Below are 19,659 nucleotides of genomic sequence, written 5' to 3'. Positions count from 1 at the left end.
GGCTTCATGTCCACACTTCAAACAATATTCAGCTGCGTGCTGCACCACAAAGGACGGGATGGACACCTTCTGACAGTTTTACCGCAGGAGAATTGGCAGCGGCATCTCCCTTCCTCAGCACGTTTAACCCAAATGCCTCACTAGTGACATTTTGGGCTTTTTCCATACATTTTAGCTAAACTTACATTTTACGGACCTGATGAATGTGGCAGCACGTCTCTGCAGCTGTGCAGGACCGATATCTCAGGGGGCCTGCATCAAGGTCCCTGCTTGTGTCTTTGGAGCGAAGGACCTAAACAGCTTTGTGTGAAGTTTTGAAATGTGAATTTTTATGACTAACTGTGAAATATCAACAAATCCATATTCATCAATCCTAATTTGCTTCCCAAAACTGACTTTAACAACCAGCATGGTATTTAAGTGGGAAGACCTCATTCTGATTTGGAGGACATGATTTATGTAATTTAATGTATAGGTATTTATAAATGTATGTATTTTTTCACTATTTTTGTCACTTTGCCCGCATGTGTTTTGGTGCAGTTGTAATAAAAACAGGTCTGATGTGGATCATTGCATGTATTGGTGACACGAAGGATTGTTCTCAAAGTTGCTCTAAATTCTTAAGCACAATTTACTCTGATTTATTTATTGAACAGAAATAAATCCGTAACTATTTAATTTACTATTTAATTATTTGCTTGACTCAGACATTTGTGCACATTTCCACGTTAGTTAACATCATCTCTGAGACCAAAGAAATTAAATGTTTTTAATAAAGTTGTTCAAAAACATCTCTTGGCTGGAGTATACTTTCTTCTTCATTCGGTCTAGGTGAGTCAGATGAAAACTATTGATATGCACCTTGACATATACTGTATATCATTAATTTAGTAAAAAATATAGAGAGGTATTGACAAGTGTATTTTCTATATCTATATTTCTCTTTATCATAAAAGATTAAAAAAACATAAAGCTCGGCATGGTAGTCTGCGCACGAGCTACTGATCGGTGGTCAAAGTCTGATGCGAGTCCAGACGTTCCTTCCTGTCAACCCATGAGCCAAGCAGTGAACCCAGTGTCTGCACAGAAGTACATACAGACCAATATCTTTCTTTTTGTTTTTTGAATTGGTTTAGTTGACCAATACAACACCAATCTATAAAGGTCCATGTAATGAGACAGAAGAAGAGAACCACCATTTGTTTCTGTATATTATTTTCCTTTTGATCATTTTGTTTTTGTTTTTGTTCTCTTATTTATAGAAACTGCCTCGGCTTCTGTGTCACGGTTCTAAGGATATTGTCCATGGGCCAGGCTCACATGTTGGCTGATAATTACTGTTGTGCATTGCATTTAGTAAAGATGGTTCTACTGTGTATCTAATGTTCAACAGAAAAATGCTCTGAAAGCAGAAGATTTGCCTTTTTATTGCTCTTTTCTTGGCACCATCTTAAAAAAGACAAACTGATGATGACGACGATGATGGTGATGATCAGTGCGTTTTTGTGTGATTATACAGCAAATGCCCAAATTTCCATGCTTCAGTTAATCTTGTGTGACATTGTATGTTTTCATAGTAAATGCAAATAAATTACCCTGCTTGGCAGGGCATTTTAGAAAAACTTCTTTTTAATGTGCTTCTGTGACAGAAACATCAACAACATATCGTTTAACGAGGTCAAGGATTTATGTTCTTGATTTAGACAATGATTTAGATGTTTGGGCTATTAAAGTTATTTGCATAATATGTTGGCACTCTCGCACACTTCAGTTGAATTCTACATGAGGCCGCTTCCTTGGAACTGTTGGAATCACATGACAAGACGAGTCACGTCTGACCATGCTGGGAAGGCTTTAAAGCTCCGAAGCAGCAAGCCAACAGTCACAGCAGAGCTTCGTCAGTCCAGCAGACACTTTACCTTCAGTACTAAAGCAATCAACCCTCACAGTAAGTATTGTTCTAAAACAGTTGATATTTTGTTTATATTTTTATTGTGGAACATTTATCAAGAAAATAATTTCCTAATTTTTCTGATATTGAATATTTGATTTTTCTCATGTGCTGCAGGTTGTGCGGTGAAGAGTTCCACTCTGCTTCTAGTCTCTACACACCACTCGTTCACCATGTCCATAAACGAAGAGCTGGAGTGTGTCGTGTGCTGCTACGAGTACTCGCGCAGCGACCGGGTCCCGAGGCTCCTCCACTGCAATCACACCTTCTGCGCGCCTTGCCTGGAGAAACTGTCCAACCTGCAGGGGTCCATCCGCAGCGTCTGCTGCCCGCTGTGTCGCTGGATTACCTGCACCCGAGCCAGTCTGACCCTGCCTGGGGCCCTGTGGGTTAACACGGACATCTGGGACCAGATTGCGGAGGAGCAGCAGAAGAATGAAGAATCGATGCAGGATTTGAAAAAGACAAAGACCCAACTCATCAAGTCAACACTGTAAGTGTATCCTCAGTTTTTATTCTAATAGATTCTACTTCTGTCACAGCAAGCAGTGTAATGTGTGCAAGCCCGATCCAACAGATCTCTCTCTGTTCCTCTTTAGCCCTGATTCAAGACACCGTGGCTTCATGTCCACACTTCAAACAATATTCAGCTGCGTGCTGCACCACAAAGGACGGGATGGACACCTTCTGACAGTTTTACCGCAGGAGAATTGGCAGCGGCATCTCCCTTCCTCAGCACGTTTAACCCAAATGCCTCACTAGTGACATTTTGGGCTTTTTCCATACATTTTAGCTAAACTTACATTTTACGGACCTGATGAATGTGGCAGCACGTCTCTGCAGCTGTGCAGGACCGATATCTCAGGGGGCCTGCATCAAGGTCCCTGCTTGTGTCTTTGGAGCGAAGGACCTAAACAGCTTTGTGTGAAGTTTTGAAATGTGAATTTTTTTTTTATGACTAACTGTGAAATATCAACAAATCCATATTCATCAATCCTAATTTGCTTCCCAAAACTGACTTTAACAACCAGCATGGTATTAAAGTGGGAAGACCTCATTCTGATTTGGAGGACATGATTTATGTAATTTAATGTATAGGTATTTATAAATGTATGTATTTTTTCACTATTTTTGTCACTTTGCCCGCATGTGTTTTGGTGCAGTTGTAATAAAAACAGGTCTGATGTGGATCATTGCATGTATTGGTGACACGAAGGATTGTTCTCAAAGTTGCTCTAAATTCTTAAGCACAATTTACTCTGATTTATTTATTGAACAGAAATAAATCCGTAACTATTTAATTTACTATTTAATTATTTGCTTGACTCAGACATTTGTGCACATTTCCACGTTAGTTAACATCATCTCTGAGACCAAAGAAATTAAATGTTTTTAATAAAGTTGTTCAAAAACATCTCTTGGCTGGAGTATACTTTCTTCTTCATTCGGTCTAGGTGAGTCAGATGAAAACTATTGATATGCACCTTGACATATACTGTATATCATTAATTTAGTAAAAAATATATTGTTGCTGCTTTAAATGGCTTTAAATGTTATTTGAACTAGTTAATAAGTTAATCTGCTGAACTGAAAAATATATATTTTTCTAAACTTTAAAATTTGTTCAACATATAAATCTAAAAAAACAACCTTTAAAAACAGTATTTTTGATGCGACTTGCTTTTTTAAAACCATGATAAAAAAACAGCACTAACATCAGGAGTAAACCTAAAGGTGTTGATCTCAGGAGTTTGGATTTAACTATTAAAAATGAACATTGTGTATTTCACACCATTATGTCAAAGAAAATATGATGTAAAGTAATGTGTGAATGTCAGAAAACCTTTCAAGACATATTTTTGTTTCAAACAATACTTTTCTAAACAATATTTCCTTAAGGGGCCAGAGTCTATGACTTTGGGCGATCTATTGGTAGAAATTGGTTGTGTATAATTACCTGAAAATTGTTGCCTCTTCGTCACCTTAAAATAAGCTGATCAGAGCTATATAGTATATCCTAAAAAAGTCATAGGAAAAAGAAATAACACAATATAGTTTGCCGAAAAAAGTAATACAAAGTCATATATATACAGTAAGTCATAGCATAGTATTTCGAACAATATATGTTGAAAAAAAGTTTAAAAAAAAGAAGTCATAGTATAGTGTGTTGAAAGAATTCATAAAAATGTAATAGTATAGTATTTCATAAAAAAGCCACTGTACATTTATATAAAAGGCACAGCATAGCAAATCAAATCAATGTCATAAAAAGCCATAGTATAGTATTATATGTCTTAAAAAACTTCATAAAATGTCACGGTTAAATATGTCATGAACAAGTAATAAAAGCAAAAAAGGTCAAAATGTCATAGTTATTATCTTGAAAAGTTAAAAATAAAGAAATAATAAAGAAATAAACAAACCATCATATGTAAAAAAGAAAGTCACAGTAAAATATGTCAAAATGAATCATAGTACAGTATGAATATCAAAATACATAAAACAGTAACTTTAAAAAAGTCATAAATTAAAATGTCGCAGTTATGTTGAAAAGTTTTTTTTTTAAAGCTATTGTACAGTATTTAAAAATAAGGTCTTAAAATGTTCATAGCATAAAAGGTCAGAATAAGTCATCGTACAGTTTGACTTAAAAAAGTAACGATCATACGCAAAAAAATTATCAAAATAATAAGTATGTCAAAATCAGTCATAGATACTATGACTTAAAATATGTCAAAAAGTAATAAAAAAATAAATAAATCAGAACATTGTGACTTAAAACAGTTGATGTATCATATTTTGAGAAATCATAAAAAGGTCAAAGTTCAACCTTCAATACCAGGAAAAGAACAGAAGAGAAGCTCAAACATTTAGTAAATGTGAAAATAAATCTTATGTCGTTCAAACCTTTTTTTAAACATTCAATATATAAGGATTTTTTTAAGCAAATCAACATAAAAACACAAGTCAGACAATAGCAGCTTAAAAATGTGTACAGTAGAGTACAAACATTATGCACTTATTCTGACATATTATACTGTGACTTTTTAAAACTTTGAAGGCTGCTTGTTGAAAATATTCACGAGCAGCTTTTCACCGATTGATTTTTTTCAGTTGAATACACGGTTCAGTGTGATCGACGTTGCTTTGGTCGTGAAGCTTTGACTTCAGTTTACAAGGTAATGAAAGCTTCCATTCATTGAAGAGATTATGAACCATCATAAAGTAAAACACAGTTCTCTGGAAAATCGTTACGTCACTTTAGCGGTAAACATACCTTGGAAGAGGCCTGAATAGCCCGAGCTTAGGTTTATTGGTCTGCGCTCATGCCGGCCGCTGTACAAACAGTTACAGAACTCAAAGATCACTCATCACGACTAACACGGAGCGCTTCTCTGCAGCTCAGAGTGATTACGGGAAACTCACTCATAGATAATGTTGTGAAACCGGGGCGAAGAATAACGAAACAAGACGTTGTGAATATGTGGTTATTTTTATTGAAAACAGTAACAGTGGATTATTTGAGCTGAAACCTTTTTTCCCTGAATTAGTTCTACTAAATAGCCTCTTAACTATACTATGTTAAGGTGAAATACAGTTAAATATTCAGGCATTACAACACAAAACTGATGCAAACACAACAGGGAAGTGTTTACTAAAAAGCTTTCAGAACCCACAGAAACCATCCCGAGATGCACCTCCTTAGACCAACAGCCACTGATCAGCTGTGTTCAGACCAGACCGACAGTGTGACGGTTGTACCCACACGAGTCATCCATGTGTGAAAAACAACATTTTATATTCAGACAAGACTGAAGCCAAAGTGGCACTTTTGCACATTTTCGAGGGGGGGGGAAATACACCTTGTATATTTAGTAGACAACGCCACCTTTGACTCACTTATTGTAAGAAACATAACTGTGCTGAGCAGAAGGTCAATTTGGTAAAAGATTGCGTGATATTATTTATATTAGTCGATTTTTGTTACAACTTCCTAGCGAGCGTTTCCAATGCGTCGTATGAAAACAGTTCAAGTTGACCATAATTCATGTCTGTAAATGAGCAGGTCCGACACAATCAGAATTCAAACATATGATATTTTTCGGTCCATGTCAAACATCAGGGGCAGATAAGTAGGGAAGAAGATTAATATGAAAATAAAAGCTACCACATCATTCCTCAGGATGGTGATCTCACTCCGCTGTACTTCATAAATACATTCAGCACTCAAGTTGATGCATTTTTTTTTTCTTTTTTAAAGTTTCTATTGCATAAGGACATGATTAATGCTGCCTAAACACTGTCACTATATTAACAGACTATCACATGTGCACTTAAATTAACACGTATCCATCACAGTTTTCACATCGCTTCTCTTCCTCCACATCTTCATGGACCTTCCTCTTCCTTTCTCACACCGACATAACATAATTTAAAAAACATGGTAAAAGACATATTTGTGATTAATCAGACATGGGTAAGGTAGTCACTATTATATGTTAGCTAAAAACACAGGGTCACACTGGGTTAGTGTGACGACGTTATAATGAGGGTCATGAGAAACTAAAGGACTTGTAACTCTTTCAGCTAGCCCTTCACTAGCTTCGAGTTAGGCGTCTAGAAGTTCGCCTAAAGTGTCGTCGCAGCTTGTGACAGGAGGAGAATCTCTCTCCGCACACACACACACACAACAAGAGTACAATACATCGACCACAATGCCATAATCATACATCTAGAGAAGATGGTTATACAATAAGGGCTATAAACAATATTGTTGAGGGGAAATAACCCAATATGACATCAAATAATACCCAGAAAACATTTTAAAAACGACCCAAAAGAGCATGTGAATGAGTTGCAGGTGAAGCGCCACTTTTGAGTCAAAAGCAGCAAACACATAGGTGAGCAACAGTTATTCTACTAGAAACACAGTTTAAATGTCCCTTTGTGATAAATTGTGGGGAAGTAGAATTTTTTTTTTTGTTGTGTTCAAAGTGTGCGTGAGTCCCTATAGGAATGGATACTGTGTGAGGCGCCTGGGGCTCAGCTGGTAGGCACTGTAAGCTTCGGCCCGGGGAGTCACACTAACGTAGGGAGAACCAGTGGCGAACTGGTGCTGGTAGGCCGCGGGCAGGCCGTGCAGCAGACTGCTGACAGAGTCCTTACGACTGGCCGAGTCTCTCCTGGAGGAGGATGCTGAGGCGTACGTTGCTGCATAGGCGGAGGGAGAGTGTCCGTGGCCGGCGTGACCACGGCTTAGCAGCTGCTCCATGGCCTGAGAGGCCGAGGAGAGGGCCGTGGAGGCCGGGTAGGCGTACAGGCCGGGGCCGGGGGCCGAGGCCGAAGCCAGGGCCGCCACCTCGGGGAAGTTGAAGTGGGACGATACGACCGGAGGGAACGTCGACTGGCGACGCATTGACGAGTCACTGTGGGAACGCTCCTGAGATGAAGAAACAACCGGCTGAACCTAAAAAAAGAAACAATACTCGGTATTAGTGGCGTAACGTTGTACGGATCAACCGGATTAATAACACAGTTAACGTTGAAATAAAGTTTTACAGTTTTGGTGAGAAACTTGAATAAATCCAGTTGTATGAAAGAGATGTTTTCACAACAATATAAAATCGATATTAGAGATGAATTATGATCTGTTTACAATACCTCTAAGCAGCTTATGATGCATCATTAAAACTACTAATGATAAGATGTTTTCTTAATCTTTTACAATTGAAATGTGTTTATAGTTGTGGCTCAAGCGCAACGAACACTGCTGGTTTGACAGTTTATGATGAAGAGTGCAAAGTAACGTTTGATATGAAGTAATATTAAATGTGAGAGGCATTTACACGGGAAGTGGCGTACGCCTCGTTAAGTGCCAGTTTTGTGCGTACGCAATAGTTATAAACGAGACCCCAGAAGTTTGTTTTTCAACATTAACGCTTTGTAACTTTAATTAAAATCTTAAAATAAAGATTTAAAGAATTCTTGTCAAAAATTATGAAATAAAAAGTCATGGTTTAGCGTCCTACGGCATCATTATTTGGGATATGTCTTTTGGAACTTATGACTGCTGTTCCTCTGTGCCCGTTTCCCTTGACATGCTGTAAAAAAAAAAAAAGGCTGTTTTTGACCAATGAACCTGCAATTTAGACAGATGTTTGACCTTGTTGGAGCTCCAGATGCTGTCTCATGTTGCTCACTTCAACATGATGGACTGCTTAACCTTTACAGCTGACAAGTTTCACTTTTTAAACAGTGTTAGACACTGTGATTAAGATACTGAAGTGCTTACAGCAGTTAAACTGTCATTTTAATGCAATTATAAATAAAGCTAGCATCAAAGTTTGTGAAACCGCCGACATAAAAGAAGCCTCACCTGGCTGAGGTTCAAGGGGTGTGACTGGCTCGGCACTAGTCCGTGCCGCTCCATGTTCTCCCCGGAGCTGCAGGGCTGTCGGTTGGATGATCTCTTAGGCTTCATGTAGGTCACTGTGAATTAAAACGTGTTATTATACAACACTGCTTTCATTCCTGATCTCACACACACACACACACAAAGATGGTAGATGAGGGACTTTTACCAGTCTCCAGGCGTCCACGAGAAGCGGCTCCTCTCTCAGACCCCTGGGTTTTGATTGAAGGGGCCACCACTGCCAGAGACTTGGCCTGGCGTGACGACATGGTGCTAGCTGGGTTCAGTGTGCGGGGCAGAGGAGTCAGGGGACTGGCTGTAGAGGAGTCCGAGTCGTGCACCGTCACACAGCTGATGACATTAGCGCGCTGGCTGAGACCAACGCTATGTAAACGGAGAAACACGTGTCGTCTTAAATCTGTGTCGAAGAGGCTCAGAAAACACATGAAATAGTTTAGAGGAGTGTCTCTTCCTCACCTGGCGGGATGGAACTTGCGCTCATCCTCTGTGTCGGTGTCACTGTGAATAGTGATGATGCTGACCGCCGGGCTGGGTGTGTCGGAGATGACGATTGGCTGTGACCATGTGGCGCTGGGTGGGGTCACACCGCTGCTGCTGAGTAACGATGCAGTGGATATACCCCTAGGCAGAGAAACGGTTGAGTTTTCAGCCGTGATAACAAAAAACAGGGTGCAAAAGTCTTCCTCCACTTTAGAAAATAATAGGACACGACAAACCTGTTTCTGTTCTCTCCACGTCTGGCTTTCACCTTCTTCCTCTCCGGCTGGGTCCTGGCTTGGGTCGTGCTCCTATTAGGGCCAAAGATCAAACAAGTCAGAGGTGGAGACCACTGGCAAAATCACAACATGAAACAATAAACAAAGAACACTTACTTTTCAGACATTGTGTTGGAAATGATCCCAAAACCACAGTATATTTAGTATATTTACCATGTTTTGTTTAACTCCCGTAGCATTACATCTGCAGTACCTTACATATCACAAATAAGTCAATATATAATGAACAAACTGGATGGATGATGATGAGATGATCATTTTTACTTTAAAATGTCAAAGAAGTCAGAACCATAATAAGTACTAAGTGTGTAAAAAGAAGTATCCTTGAACAAGATACTTTCATTCTATGTCTGACATAAAAAAAAACTCAAATAATTGTAAAAATATAAGATGCTAGTTCACGTTTGTTTTGGACTAAACAGTCGTTGGTTGACCCACCTCCAGCTGTGTCCCTGCTGCGTGGAAGCGTTGGAGTGAAGCGTTTCTAGAGGGGATTCGGGTACATTGGACTGGTGGGCAGAGCTGTGGATGGCCACACCGGGGACCTGCTGCCACGAGGACGGGATGAGGATCTGTTGAGTGCCAGTGGGCCAGGCCTGCTGAGAAAAACAACAAGACATCCACACATTTAGCACATGTAATATCAAGGATTAGATATTAAGCCAACACAAGTGATATGATGCTGGAATGGGCCAGACAAACTGAACCATGCCGAGAAATAAATCCAAACACCGAAAGACAAAAGAGGCAAACCGACTCTTCAACAGGCAAAAGCAACAGAGATAGATAAGCGAGCAACCTTTCCCAAGCCATTCTCTTATTGTAGCACTGCCCTGCGACAAATGCACGAGATGATACCCATGCAAAGCACAAACAATGAAGCACTGTGAACAGTCAGATCAGGTATAAAGACAAGTATAGAACCATGGTGCCTGTTAAAGAAGAACACTGAAGAAAAAGATTAGTTTAGTTCACTGAAGGTCTGCTGATATAAGCTGTCTTGGGAAATGTTCTGGGGCTGAAACAAAGGGTGCGTGTCGGAGAGTCGGGCTGTCGAGTGGGGACTTTAGTGGGGCTTTGTAGCGGCAACCTCCTTTGCTGAAAACGAGGAAGGACGGGACAAGAGAAGCCGCAAGCAAAGTGCAGACTAACTCAGCAACGCATGCGCTCCATCCATGCCCTCAGTACACCTACGGGAGAAGACTGTGGGGGAGGGAATGACACAGCGTGTGAATGAGGTGGGGAGGGAGGACGGTGTCCTTTGCAGTGGAAAAAAGTTTCAGATTCCAGAGAAACTGACTGTCTTACAAAAAATAAGCCTGCTTGTGAAAAGGCAAATGAGGGAATATGACGCATACATTAAAGACTAGCCCTGTGGCACAGAGGGGGGAGGAAAAGTTGCAAACAAATGAAAAAAGAAAGAAAAGGCGGATTGGGGCAGGAAAGAGACGGCATTGTTAGTGGCAGTAGCAGTGTGCATGTGAATGAATTTCTTCAGGGATGTCCTTGTTGCTTTACCAGCACTGTGGCTGTGTGCTCCAGGAGGGTGGGCCGACCCACCCCGGGGCCCAGCCCGAGGGGCAGGGAGTACTGGGGGGCTATGCCTGCTGAGGGTGGGTGCAGGGTGGCCACCATCAGGGGTGTGCAGGAACCCTGGAGGAGGGAGGGAGGATAGGGGAGGGCAGGGTTAGGGCACGGTGAACAGTAATGTCCATTAAAAGGCTCAAATCTGAGGAGGCGCACACAAGTACCACTGGCCACCACCTGGACACCTGACCTCTGTAGTGTGCAGCGATTAATCCCTTTTTTTTTTTTTTTTTAAAGCAAATGGCAATTAAGAAGCTTTTTGAGCCAGATGAGTCTCCCACATTAAACATCTGGCCTCCATCGCAGATAGCAGACTGGGAATAAGAGAGGCCCGACTCTGAATCAGTCCTGGAAGCAAACACAGCAGAAAACAAACAACAGCATGGACTATTGATGCTAAAGTCAAATCTTTTGTAAATTCAAAAGTCAGGGGTATAAAAAGGCATTTAAACAAACAACATCTACACTGAAAGCAAACCTTTACATTGAAGAAGACTCTCAAACTGGTTCCCACTAAACTTTGGCTCACTCTGCTGGCAGCAGAAGAGAGAAAGAAAGGAGAACTCCAACACGGAAACTTTCCCCACACACACACACACACACACACACACACACACACACACACACACACACACACACACACACACACACACACACACACACACACACACACACACACACACACACACACACACACACACACACACACACACACACACACACACACACACACACACACACACACACACACACACACACACGAGCTCTTACCTGTGTGAGCATACTAGGCTGGATCTGCAACGACTGAGCAGACGGGTTCTGAGGTACTATGGGTACAGAGTTCTCCATCCTCACAGGGAAACTGGAACTCTTACTGGATGTCTGTAGCCCTGGAAAACAATTCAGCACATCAATGAGTAACACCAAAACACTGATGAAAACACTGCCGCAGACCCTTGCGTCGTTTTGGCCTTTTTTTTCCCAGTTTGATTGCGACCGTATCCTTTTACCTTGAATAGTGGAGGGAGGGCAGACGATGAGAGTCTGCTGGAAGGGTTCTGTCTGGCTACACAGCCCAGCAGCACGCGTTGGAATCGGGACGCTCTGTTGAGCGAGCCCGGGAATGTTGATAGTCGCCTGCTGGTACAGAGCCGGCTGGTAGTTCAGCAAAGGCACCGCTCCCCCCGCAGAAGGCACCTGTTGGAGACATTTAGAACAGCACCGGTTAACACCACGGGAGCTGCACGTCCCCGAAAACCATGTCTGAGAATTAGCGAATCGACGGGTCATACCTGGTTATGCTGGTTGAGTTGGCTACTGAAGGTAACGGTGAGGTTGCCCGCCGCAGCGCTGGGCACTGCGCTGGTGGAGTACAGGGATTTGCTACTATCGTAGGAGCTCCGGCGCTTACAGATCTCCATGTTCTGGAAGCAGGACTTCACACTGGAGAGAATGGAGTAACAGTGTTTCAGCGACTACATTTAAATAAAGATCCTCCCCTAACAAAGTGCAGCAGCGCCTAATAAAAACATCTTCACATCGCTCACTTACTGTGAGCTGTGGGGATAATCCATGAGGTGGCTCATTGTGACGAAGGGGTGACCCAGAGTTTTTGTAGGCGTGATCCTTTTGTCGGCATCCAGACGGAGCATCCGCTTCAAGAGGTCTATGAACTCTCGTCTATCGGCTTTCTCCGCCAGCATGTCCGTCCCCTCCAAATGAGAAGACAGGTTGACCTGGAACACATAACGAAATAGATGTGTAATAAACAATATAAGGTATAGGTGAGGTGGTTTCTTGGGTTTGTGTGAGTTTGTGTGTGTGTGTAGTATCTGTGCAGAGAGTAAAAACGATTTAATTGGAGGATATTTGTGAAAGCCATCTACCTGCATCATGTCGTCCAGACAGTTGAAGATATACTTCCTCGCCTCCTTGGACTTGATGCCCATCTCCATCTCATGCTCTGATGGGGTCTGGAAATAATAAACCATTTCTGATTCAGTACGTGTTAAAAACTATTTCTTATAAACGTCATAGGTACGACAAGACGACTTTATGTTTAAACATATTCAGTAATTTTTATGATATATGAGGTTCTATTAACCTTAAGCCTCCAGAGAGGGTAGCTGGAGTCAGGCCCTCGATTGAAGAAGCGACTGGTTTTAGTTCCGGCGCTCAGCAAATACTCTGCAGGCAGACCTTGAGTCTGGGAGATGTAACGGATCTGGAAACAACAAAACAGCATTCAGGGTGAAGAATCAGAGTGAGACAAAACAGTCAGTGGACATGACTCAAACGTGACTGCCTGCAATAGCCTTACAGTTTATACTTGTTCACCTGCAGCACTTTGGGATCTCTTGGCTTTTGACGAAACTAGCAGCTCTCAACACAGATCACCTACAGTCCTTTCATTACCAACTAACAAGTTGTGGCCTCTGTTCCATCTCATCAGGTAGCTTTTTGAGCATTTTTTTTCCCCCAGTCCTGGGAAACAGTGACGTCAGTACTGACCTGGTCGTACTCGGAGGCTCCAGGGTAGAGAGGCCAGCCCAGAAACAGCTCAGCAATCACACAGCCTAAAGACCACATGTCAATGGCCTCACAGAACGGCAAACCCAAAATGATCTCTGGAGCCCTAGACAGCAAAAAAAGAGCGTTAACGGGTGAGTACCAAGGAAAACTGAACTAAACTACAAAGTCTTGTCACAGTGACTTGGCTTATTTGTCACCACTTATCCTCAAAGGGGTACAAATAAAAGACGTGTTCAAACGAATCAAACGCAGCTGGATGTTACCTGTAGTAGCGAGACTGTAAGTAGGTTGAGCAGACGGCTTTGGACACATGGCTTGCCGAGCCAAAGTCGATGACCTTTACCCTGTAGGGCTGTCTAAGGGGGTCGACCAGCATGATGTTCTCTGGCTTCAGGTCTGCATGAATCAGACCAAGGCTCTTCAGTTTCATCAGCGCTGTAGCCACCTAAAGACACAAAACACGCAAATATCCATCAGAAATGCTACTACTTCATCACAACACTAACAACATTAAAGTAATAATATGACAGGTGTTATTGAATGTCTTCCAAATCGTTTGCCAACCTGCTGTAGGATGGGTCTGATGTGCCTTAAGGGAAGCGGGCTGAACTTGCTGTGCTTGAGGAAGTCGTACAGGTTCTGCTCCAGCATCTCAAACACCAGGCAGGTGTGACCCTTGTGCTGGAAGCATTCGTACGAACGCACAAAGTTGTACTCGTCCGCGTTCTCTGCACTCAGCCGGTTCAGGATGCCCACCTGTAAAGAGAAACACAAAACCTTTGTAGCATCTGTGATGCATCTGCAGGTGAAGTGGAACTCATGGAAACACACCAAGGGGGGGGGGTGAAAGTAAGCCGGTTGAGTCCGGTACTCCGCAGCACTAAAAGATTCAGTGCCGGTTTTGCATGACAAAAACACACAAACCCGTCAAGATCGCATTTCAAACAAGAAAACACATCCACTAATGCCATTTCAATAAGTAATTTGCTATACATTATGTCAAATGTTTCTTTAGGTTTTAGGTGCGCATGTCAATGGGGAAATTGTATTCAATACATTACAACACCGGCAAGAACTTCAATCTACTTTTACCCTTGCACACTACTATGATCACAGTTTTATACCTTATACCTTCTGACACAGCGGAGAGCAGTGCTAACAAATCAGCTTTGAATTGAATCGAACAACAAATCGGTGTTGAAATTGGCAGGAGGAGAGTTCATGTTAGCGGTCAGCATTACATTACAGTCATTTAGCTTTTATCCAAAGCGACTTACGATAAGTGTATTCAACATAAGTATTCAAGAGAACTACTAGTCACCAGAAGTCATAAGTGCATCTCCTTTTATAAACAAGCATCTACGAGCATAAACCAGAGCATAAGTACAGTGCAGAAACAAACTAATATGAGTACAATAAGTGCTAAGTGGAAGGAGCAGCAAGTGGGAAGCACAGTACTGCTGCATTGAGTTACATTATAGTAGTTTTTTATAGCAGCTTATAATGCATCAATAAAACTTGTAATGTCAAGATTTTTTTAATAATCAAATGAAATATTTAATGAGAAACATATTTATTTCGTAAACATTTGAATTGTGTGGTTTTGTGTAAATAACCACCATAGATTAAAATAACAAGGATAACATAATAATAATGATAATAATAATAATGCACTTAAATAGGTTTAGTTCTGACAGATATTATTGTTGAAAATGTTGATTTTTCTAAAAAAGGGAACCAATTAGTTAATAATTAGTTAGTAAAGAAAAATATATTTTTTAATCTAATTAGTCAAGTAGTCAATAGAACAGTTGGATAAATAATAGATAGATGCAGCGCTAAACCACTGTCCATGTAGCTGTTTTATCAAAACAGACACGCAAATATGTTATCAACAAAATTATGCTTAATTACCTCGATCTGGCCCTGACGGGCGTACGAAGGATGGTTTTTCAGGATCTTGATAGCCACGATCTCATTGGTGCCCCTCTTCCAGCACTTGGCCACTTGTCCAAACGTGCCTCTTCCTAGAAACTCCAGCACTTCATAGCTGCAGGACACGGAGCAGAGGATCTCGTGCTGCACCAGCTGATAATCCCCTTCACCATTGGAGCTGCTGCTCTTGGTGGTTGGAGCCGAGTGGGGTATCGACTGGCCCGTGCCTCCTCCACCACCACCACCAGTACGGGTGGAGTAAGTTGCTGCAGGGGCCGAGAGCTCCTCCAATATTTGGACGCTGCCACATCCACTCCCACTGCCTTCATTGGTTTCCTCAATCTTCCTCTTCTGCCCGTGCCTGTGGCCCCTCGTTTCAGAGGACGTCTCGGTATGAGCGTAAGAGGAAGACGACGCCTGCTCCGCCACACGTCGGCTGGATCCACGGGGAAGACTGCCGGTGCTGTCGGCTGCCCGCACCACCACTTGACCCCTGGAGCCGGGTGCTGCCGGGGGGAAGACCAGGGATGGGGCAAAGGGTGCCACGGCCATGGCCGGGGCAAAGGTGTATGCCGACTGGCCCGCTATGGAGCTGTAAGCTTCGGTGGTGGACACGTCCCAAACATTGCTCTCCACCTTCACCTTCTTAACGCGACAAAAGGCACTGGAGGAGATGGAGGGAGGAGAGAAGACCTGCAGCTGAGAGCTCATAGCTGAAAAGAGATTGATGAGGATCAGGGATTAGATACGGATACATAGCCAGGAACCTAAATCACCAGAATAACTTCTTAAAAACAAAGCTATTACAACGTTACAATTTGTGTTGCTATACTGCAGCGTTACATAATATGCAGCATGTATTTGGTATACTTGGCTAAAATGAATGCAGTCCAATACAACAGTCCAGCCCAAATATCAGTGACTAAATGTTACAAACAGGTCCCAATATCATGCCATACACATTAACAGCATCCTCGAACTACAGACTCCAAAATGACTGAAGATGAACACCACTGCAACACAGTTTCAACAAAAACAAAAACAAGCAAAACTGCCAAACATTCTCTGGCTTCAGCTCAGATGTGAGGATTTACTACTTTTCCTTGTTATATTTGAAGCAATGATAACATGTTTTGGGGACAAAACAAGTCATTTCAAGAAGTCCAAAAGGCTCGGAGGAATTGTGATGGGCAGCATTTAACATTTAAAACTAAACAATGTATTTATCAATTAAATCAGCACTTTAACTGATGATGAAAATACTGTAGTTCGCTGCAGACAGCCTTAAACTGAACATTTACCTTAATGAAGGTAGGTTTAATAGCAAGGTTGTTGTATTAGACTACAATAGGTTCAGTTAGCTGTCCCTAATAAACTGGCAACTTAGTGTAAAATCCAATAACTTGAAATCAAAAAACTGGAAATGAGCCATCAAACCCGAGGCCATAAACGTACAGTCTGTTTTCCATCAAAACGTTATATTTTAAGAGACTGTAGAGGTATTATCTTAAGGACTGGGTTCCTGACCGCAAATTATTATTATAAACTATTCATACTACAATTATAAGGAGACACCACGAGCATCTGGGTTCCATCATTGAATGTCATATAGGATGTGTAATTTGCAGTACAGACAAAAAACATTTCCTAAAGTGGAGCATGTATATTTTAAATAAAAGCAAAAGCAAAAGGACGAAAGGGAGCACATCGAGTCACATGTGAGGGTTATGCATGAGCACTTTCTATCAAGATCCTATTGTTTCTACATCGCTTCTCTGTATTTCTAAGACACCTCTCGATTCTATGAAGCTATGTCACATTAATTTATCCTATAGATGTTGAATTTCAAAGTAAATCATGCAAGCAACACAAACCTTTCAAAAAATATGTATGTCATAACTTAACTCTATAATTGAAGCTGCACAAACAGTATTTCTATGCAATTGACAAGCTGGGATCTAAATACCAGGTGGGCCTGTATGTGATGTGTCCCGATTCCCGGTTGAGCTACACTTTCTTGTTTGGAGCAAGTAAAGCAAATGTAGATTTCGACGCAACCGAAAATACAAAAGAGTGCTGTGTACATGGTTGGAGACAGAGGAGAAATGGTATGGACCACAGTGGAAGTCAAGCTGTGATCGACAACGTTACTCTGTTCTAATGTGACACAACACGGACATTTAGTGTGTTGATCATCGCTTTGCTGGCCGTCAACACCGGTAACCCCATGACACGAATCAACAAGGCAACATTACTTAACTCGCTAAAGCTAACAAGCTAACGCTTAACTTCATGAAAATATGGTGTTAGATGGATTAGTGGCTTAACGAACAACATAAAGTTAGGTTGAATGACATAGATTGGATGAGATATCAACATTTATTTCAGAAACCGTTGTTACATACCGGTTTGGATGTTATTACAGCGTCGAAAAACTGGGCTTCGTCCGAGGTTTAAATCCCACTGCAGTGTGCCGGAGCAGCGTTATCCTGTTAGCTTCAGATGCTAGCTAGGCCTGCATTGTTTCTTCAATCGATGGAGAGCTGGGCAGCAGGGGAAGGCGTTACAGTGTTGAGTTTTCAGAAAGAAAACACACAGGTTTCATTGTATCACTGAACTTAAAACATCTAGTGCTAAAAAATATGTACATTTGTTGATTAAAACATAATAAATTATACTCTAAAACCGCCTGTCCTGAAGCAGCAAATCTACTTTTCACCGGAAAAACCACGTCCTTATATCAGTTGCGATTCGTACGTCATTTCCGGTACACTACCGTAATTACCGTGGATTTGGCAGGCGATGCACATAGATGCGTTTCTTACAAGATCAACAACTAAGGCGGTTTTAGTGGTGGTACAATTTTATTCTCAACTGTTATAAGATTTACCGGTTGTCGAAAGATTAGGTCGCGGGGCATTCTGGATAGTTTTTTTTACACATCCAGGAAAAAGGGAAACAACAAGTTTACGGTAAAAATACATTGTCGTGACGTAATGTAGAAAATACCAGTAATTTTCCAGTAGGACCAAGATGTTCCACACATCCTGGGACAAATCTGAAGACCAACTGAAACCTAAAAACGACTGGACAAAGCACACTTAAAGATTGTTTCCATCAACCTGCACATATTTTAGTCAGCAAGGAGCTTAAACCTTACATAGCCTATATAGAAATGAAAGGACATGTTTCAAAATATCAGAAAGGAGTCAGGAGGGGAAGAAATACAATGGACCCCGATTTGTGTTGAGAATATGAAATAAGAAAAGCAGTAAAAGATACTTACATCTTCCGCTTAAAAAAAACACATAATAAATAAATATCAGGCGAAAAAAACAAGTTAAAGTGCAAATTTTCTTTTTATTCTGATTTCATTTTACAGCAGAAATTATGTAAAGCATTCAGAAGACATTTTCCACATATAAGGGCAATATTCAAAACACTTTGCATGGCCTCAGCAACAAAATATTCTTTTAAAAACATCAACAATTTAGTGATGCTTGTGCATGCACGTTTGTAACACAAACAAAATAAAAACTAGGCTACAAAAAAATAAAAGAGGAATGAAAGACTGAGATTGGCATGGAGAACACAACAGCAGGCAAGGTGGGAATACAGCAGGAAATGAGAGAGAGAGAGAGCAAGAGAGAGAGAAAGAGGTAAGACGGGGTGAAATAAGAAGAAGGCGAGGAGAGGTCTAGCCATAGATTATCTATAAGGGTCTACCATTCTAGCATGCACTGTGGTGTTTGGCCACACCCTCTCAAAACAAGGCCTGAAAGGTTATACCATTCATTTCTAGGCGGATTTATTAGAACAGAGGCCATCTCTGCGCATGTCTACCAGCTGTCTACTATGGCATTATTTCTTAATGTTATATTTTTTAAAAACTTTTTCTACTCTATATACTCTTTTTACAGTCACCATCCTCTCCAAAAACATGAATGGATTGCTGGATTATCTGCAATCTGTGTGTCTAGTTTCATCTGTATGTGTGTGTATTCTCTGTGTGTGTGCTGATAAGCGCAGGCATTTGGATGTCTGTGTATATTTGACTGTATGTTTGAGTATATATATGAATATATATATATATATATATATATATATATATATATATATATATATACTGTATATATATATATATATATATATATATATATATATATATACTGTATATATAGGAGGCCAAAGCAGTGCTCTTTGTGACTTGAGTGTGCTGATGTGAGAAGAGGGGCAGTTTAAGAAGAGGTTCATGTGATAGCGTAACATGAATGCTCCTTACAGCGCTGTCCTAACCATGGCTGTCTCTCAGTATGATGAAAATTCCGAAAACATGTGAAACACTTAGACTAGAGATCGTCCAATTGTAAATCTTTCAATATATTATCTCTTACATTTTTTCTTATTTAATTAAGAAAATTGAGGTGATATGTGGCCGTGACCTA

At 41.1% G+C, this 19,659-nt stretch overlaps 2 protein-coding genes across 5 annotated transcripts; one reads left to right on the top strand and one right to left on the bottom strand.

Annotated features, from left to right (window-relative positions):
• Positions 1 to 1,683: 1,683 nt before the first annotated feature.
• Positions 1,684 to 2,882, top strand: LOC142954954 (uncharacterized). Its single transcript, XM_076096330.1, has 3 exons — positions 1,684 to 1,948; positions 2,069 to 2,444; positions 2,551 to 2,882. Exons 1-3 carry the CDS (start codon positions 1,747 to 1,749, stop codon positions 2,711 to 2,713), a joined length of 741 nt encoding a protein of 246 aa, XP_075952445.1. The 5' UTR covers positions 1,684 to 1,746; the 3' UTR covers positions 2,714 to 2,882.
• Positions 2,883 to 5,425: 2,543 nt separating this feature from the next.
• On the bottom strand, positions 5,426 to 17,955 carry hipk1b (homeodomain interacting protein kinase 1b). 4 transcript variants are annotated; one of them, XM_076096325.1, is made up of 18 exons: positions 17,620 to 17,955; positions 15,194 to 15,927; positions 13,844 to 14,035; positions 13,543 to 13,724; positions 13,259 to 13,382; positions 12,852 to 12,971; positions 12,634 to 12,720; positions 12,299 to 12,483; positions 12,040 to 12,190; positions 11,758 to 11,944; positions 11,519 to 11,637; positions 10,679 to 10,813; positions 9,599 to 9,759; positions 9,101 to 9,172; positions 8,841 to 9,005; positions 8,533 to 8,747; positions 8,328 to 8,440; positions 5,426 to 7,418 (listed from the first exon to the last, which is right to left on the bottom strand). In XM_076096325.1, the coding sequence occupies exons 2-18, from the start codon at positions 15,923 to 15,925 to the stop codon at positions 6,960 to 6,962; spliced, it is 3,399 nt and encodes a 1,132-aa protein (XP_075952440.1). In that variant the 5' UTR covers positions 15,926 to 15,927; positions 17,620 to 17,955; the 3' UTR covers positions 5,426 to 6,959. The 4 variants fall into 4 exon arrangements, with proteins under 4 accessions (XP_075952440.1, XP_075952441.1, XP_075952442.1 ...); XM_076096326.1 differs by having other exon boundaries at positions 9,599 to 9,756; XM_076096327.1 differs by lacking the exon at positions 10,679 to 10,813.
• Positions 17,956 to 19,659: the final 1,704 nt, after the last annotated feature.

The sequence above is a fragment of the Anarhichas minor genome, unplaced genomic scaffold (assembly GCF_050575085.1).
Source record: "Anarhichas minor isolate MPS153535 unplaced genomic scaffold, ASM5057508v1 ptg000021l, whole genome shotgun sequence".
NCBI classification, from domain to species: Eukaryota; Metazoa; Chordata; class Actinopteri; order Perciformes; family Anarhichadidae; genus Anarhichas; species Anarhichas minor.
The sequence above is the reverse complement of the archived record's forward strand: the minus strand, read 5'-3'. Positions and strand labels throughout refer to the sequence as shown.

Coding starts and splice junctions, on each gene's coding strand:
- LOC142954954 (XM_076096330.1), top strand. CDS start 1,747: ATGTTGGCACTCTCGCACACTTCAGTTGAATTCTACATGAGGCCGCTT. Junction 1,949..2,068: donor TAAAGCAATCAACCCTCACA/GTAAGTATTGTT, acceptor CATGTGCTGCAG/GTTGTGCGGTGAAGAGTTCC. Junction 2,445..2,550: donor CAACTCATCAAGTCAACACT/GTAAGTGTATCC, acceptor GTTCCTCTTTAG/CCCTGATTCAAGACACCGTG.
- hipk1b (XM_076096325.1), bottom strand. CDS start 15,925: ATGAGCTCTCAGCTGCAGGTCTTCTCTCCTCCCTCCATCTCCTCCAGT. Junction 13,725..13,843: donor TCAGACCCATCCTACAGCAG/GTTGGCAAACGA, acceptor TTGTGTCTTTAG/GTGGCTACAGCGCTGATGAA. Junction 12,721..12,851: donor ACCCTCTCTGGAGGCTTAAG/GTTAATAGAACC, acceptor TATTATTTCCAG/ACCCCATCAGAGCATGAGAT.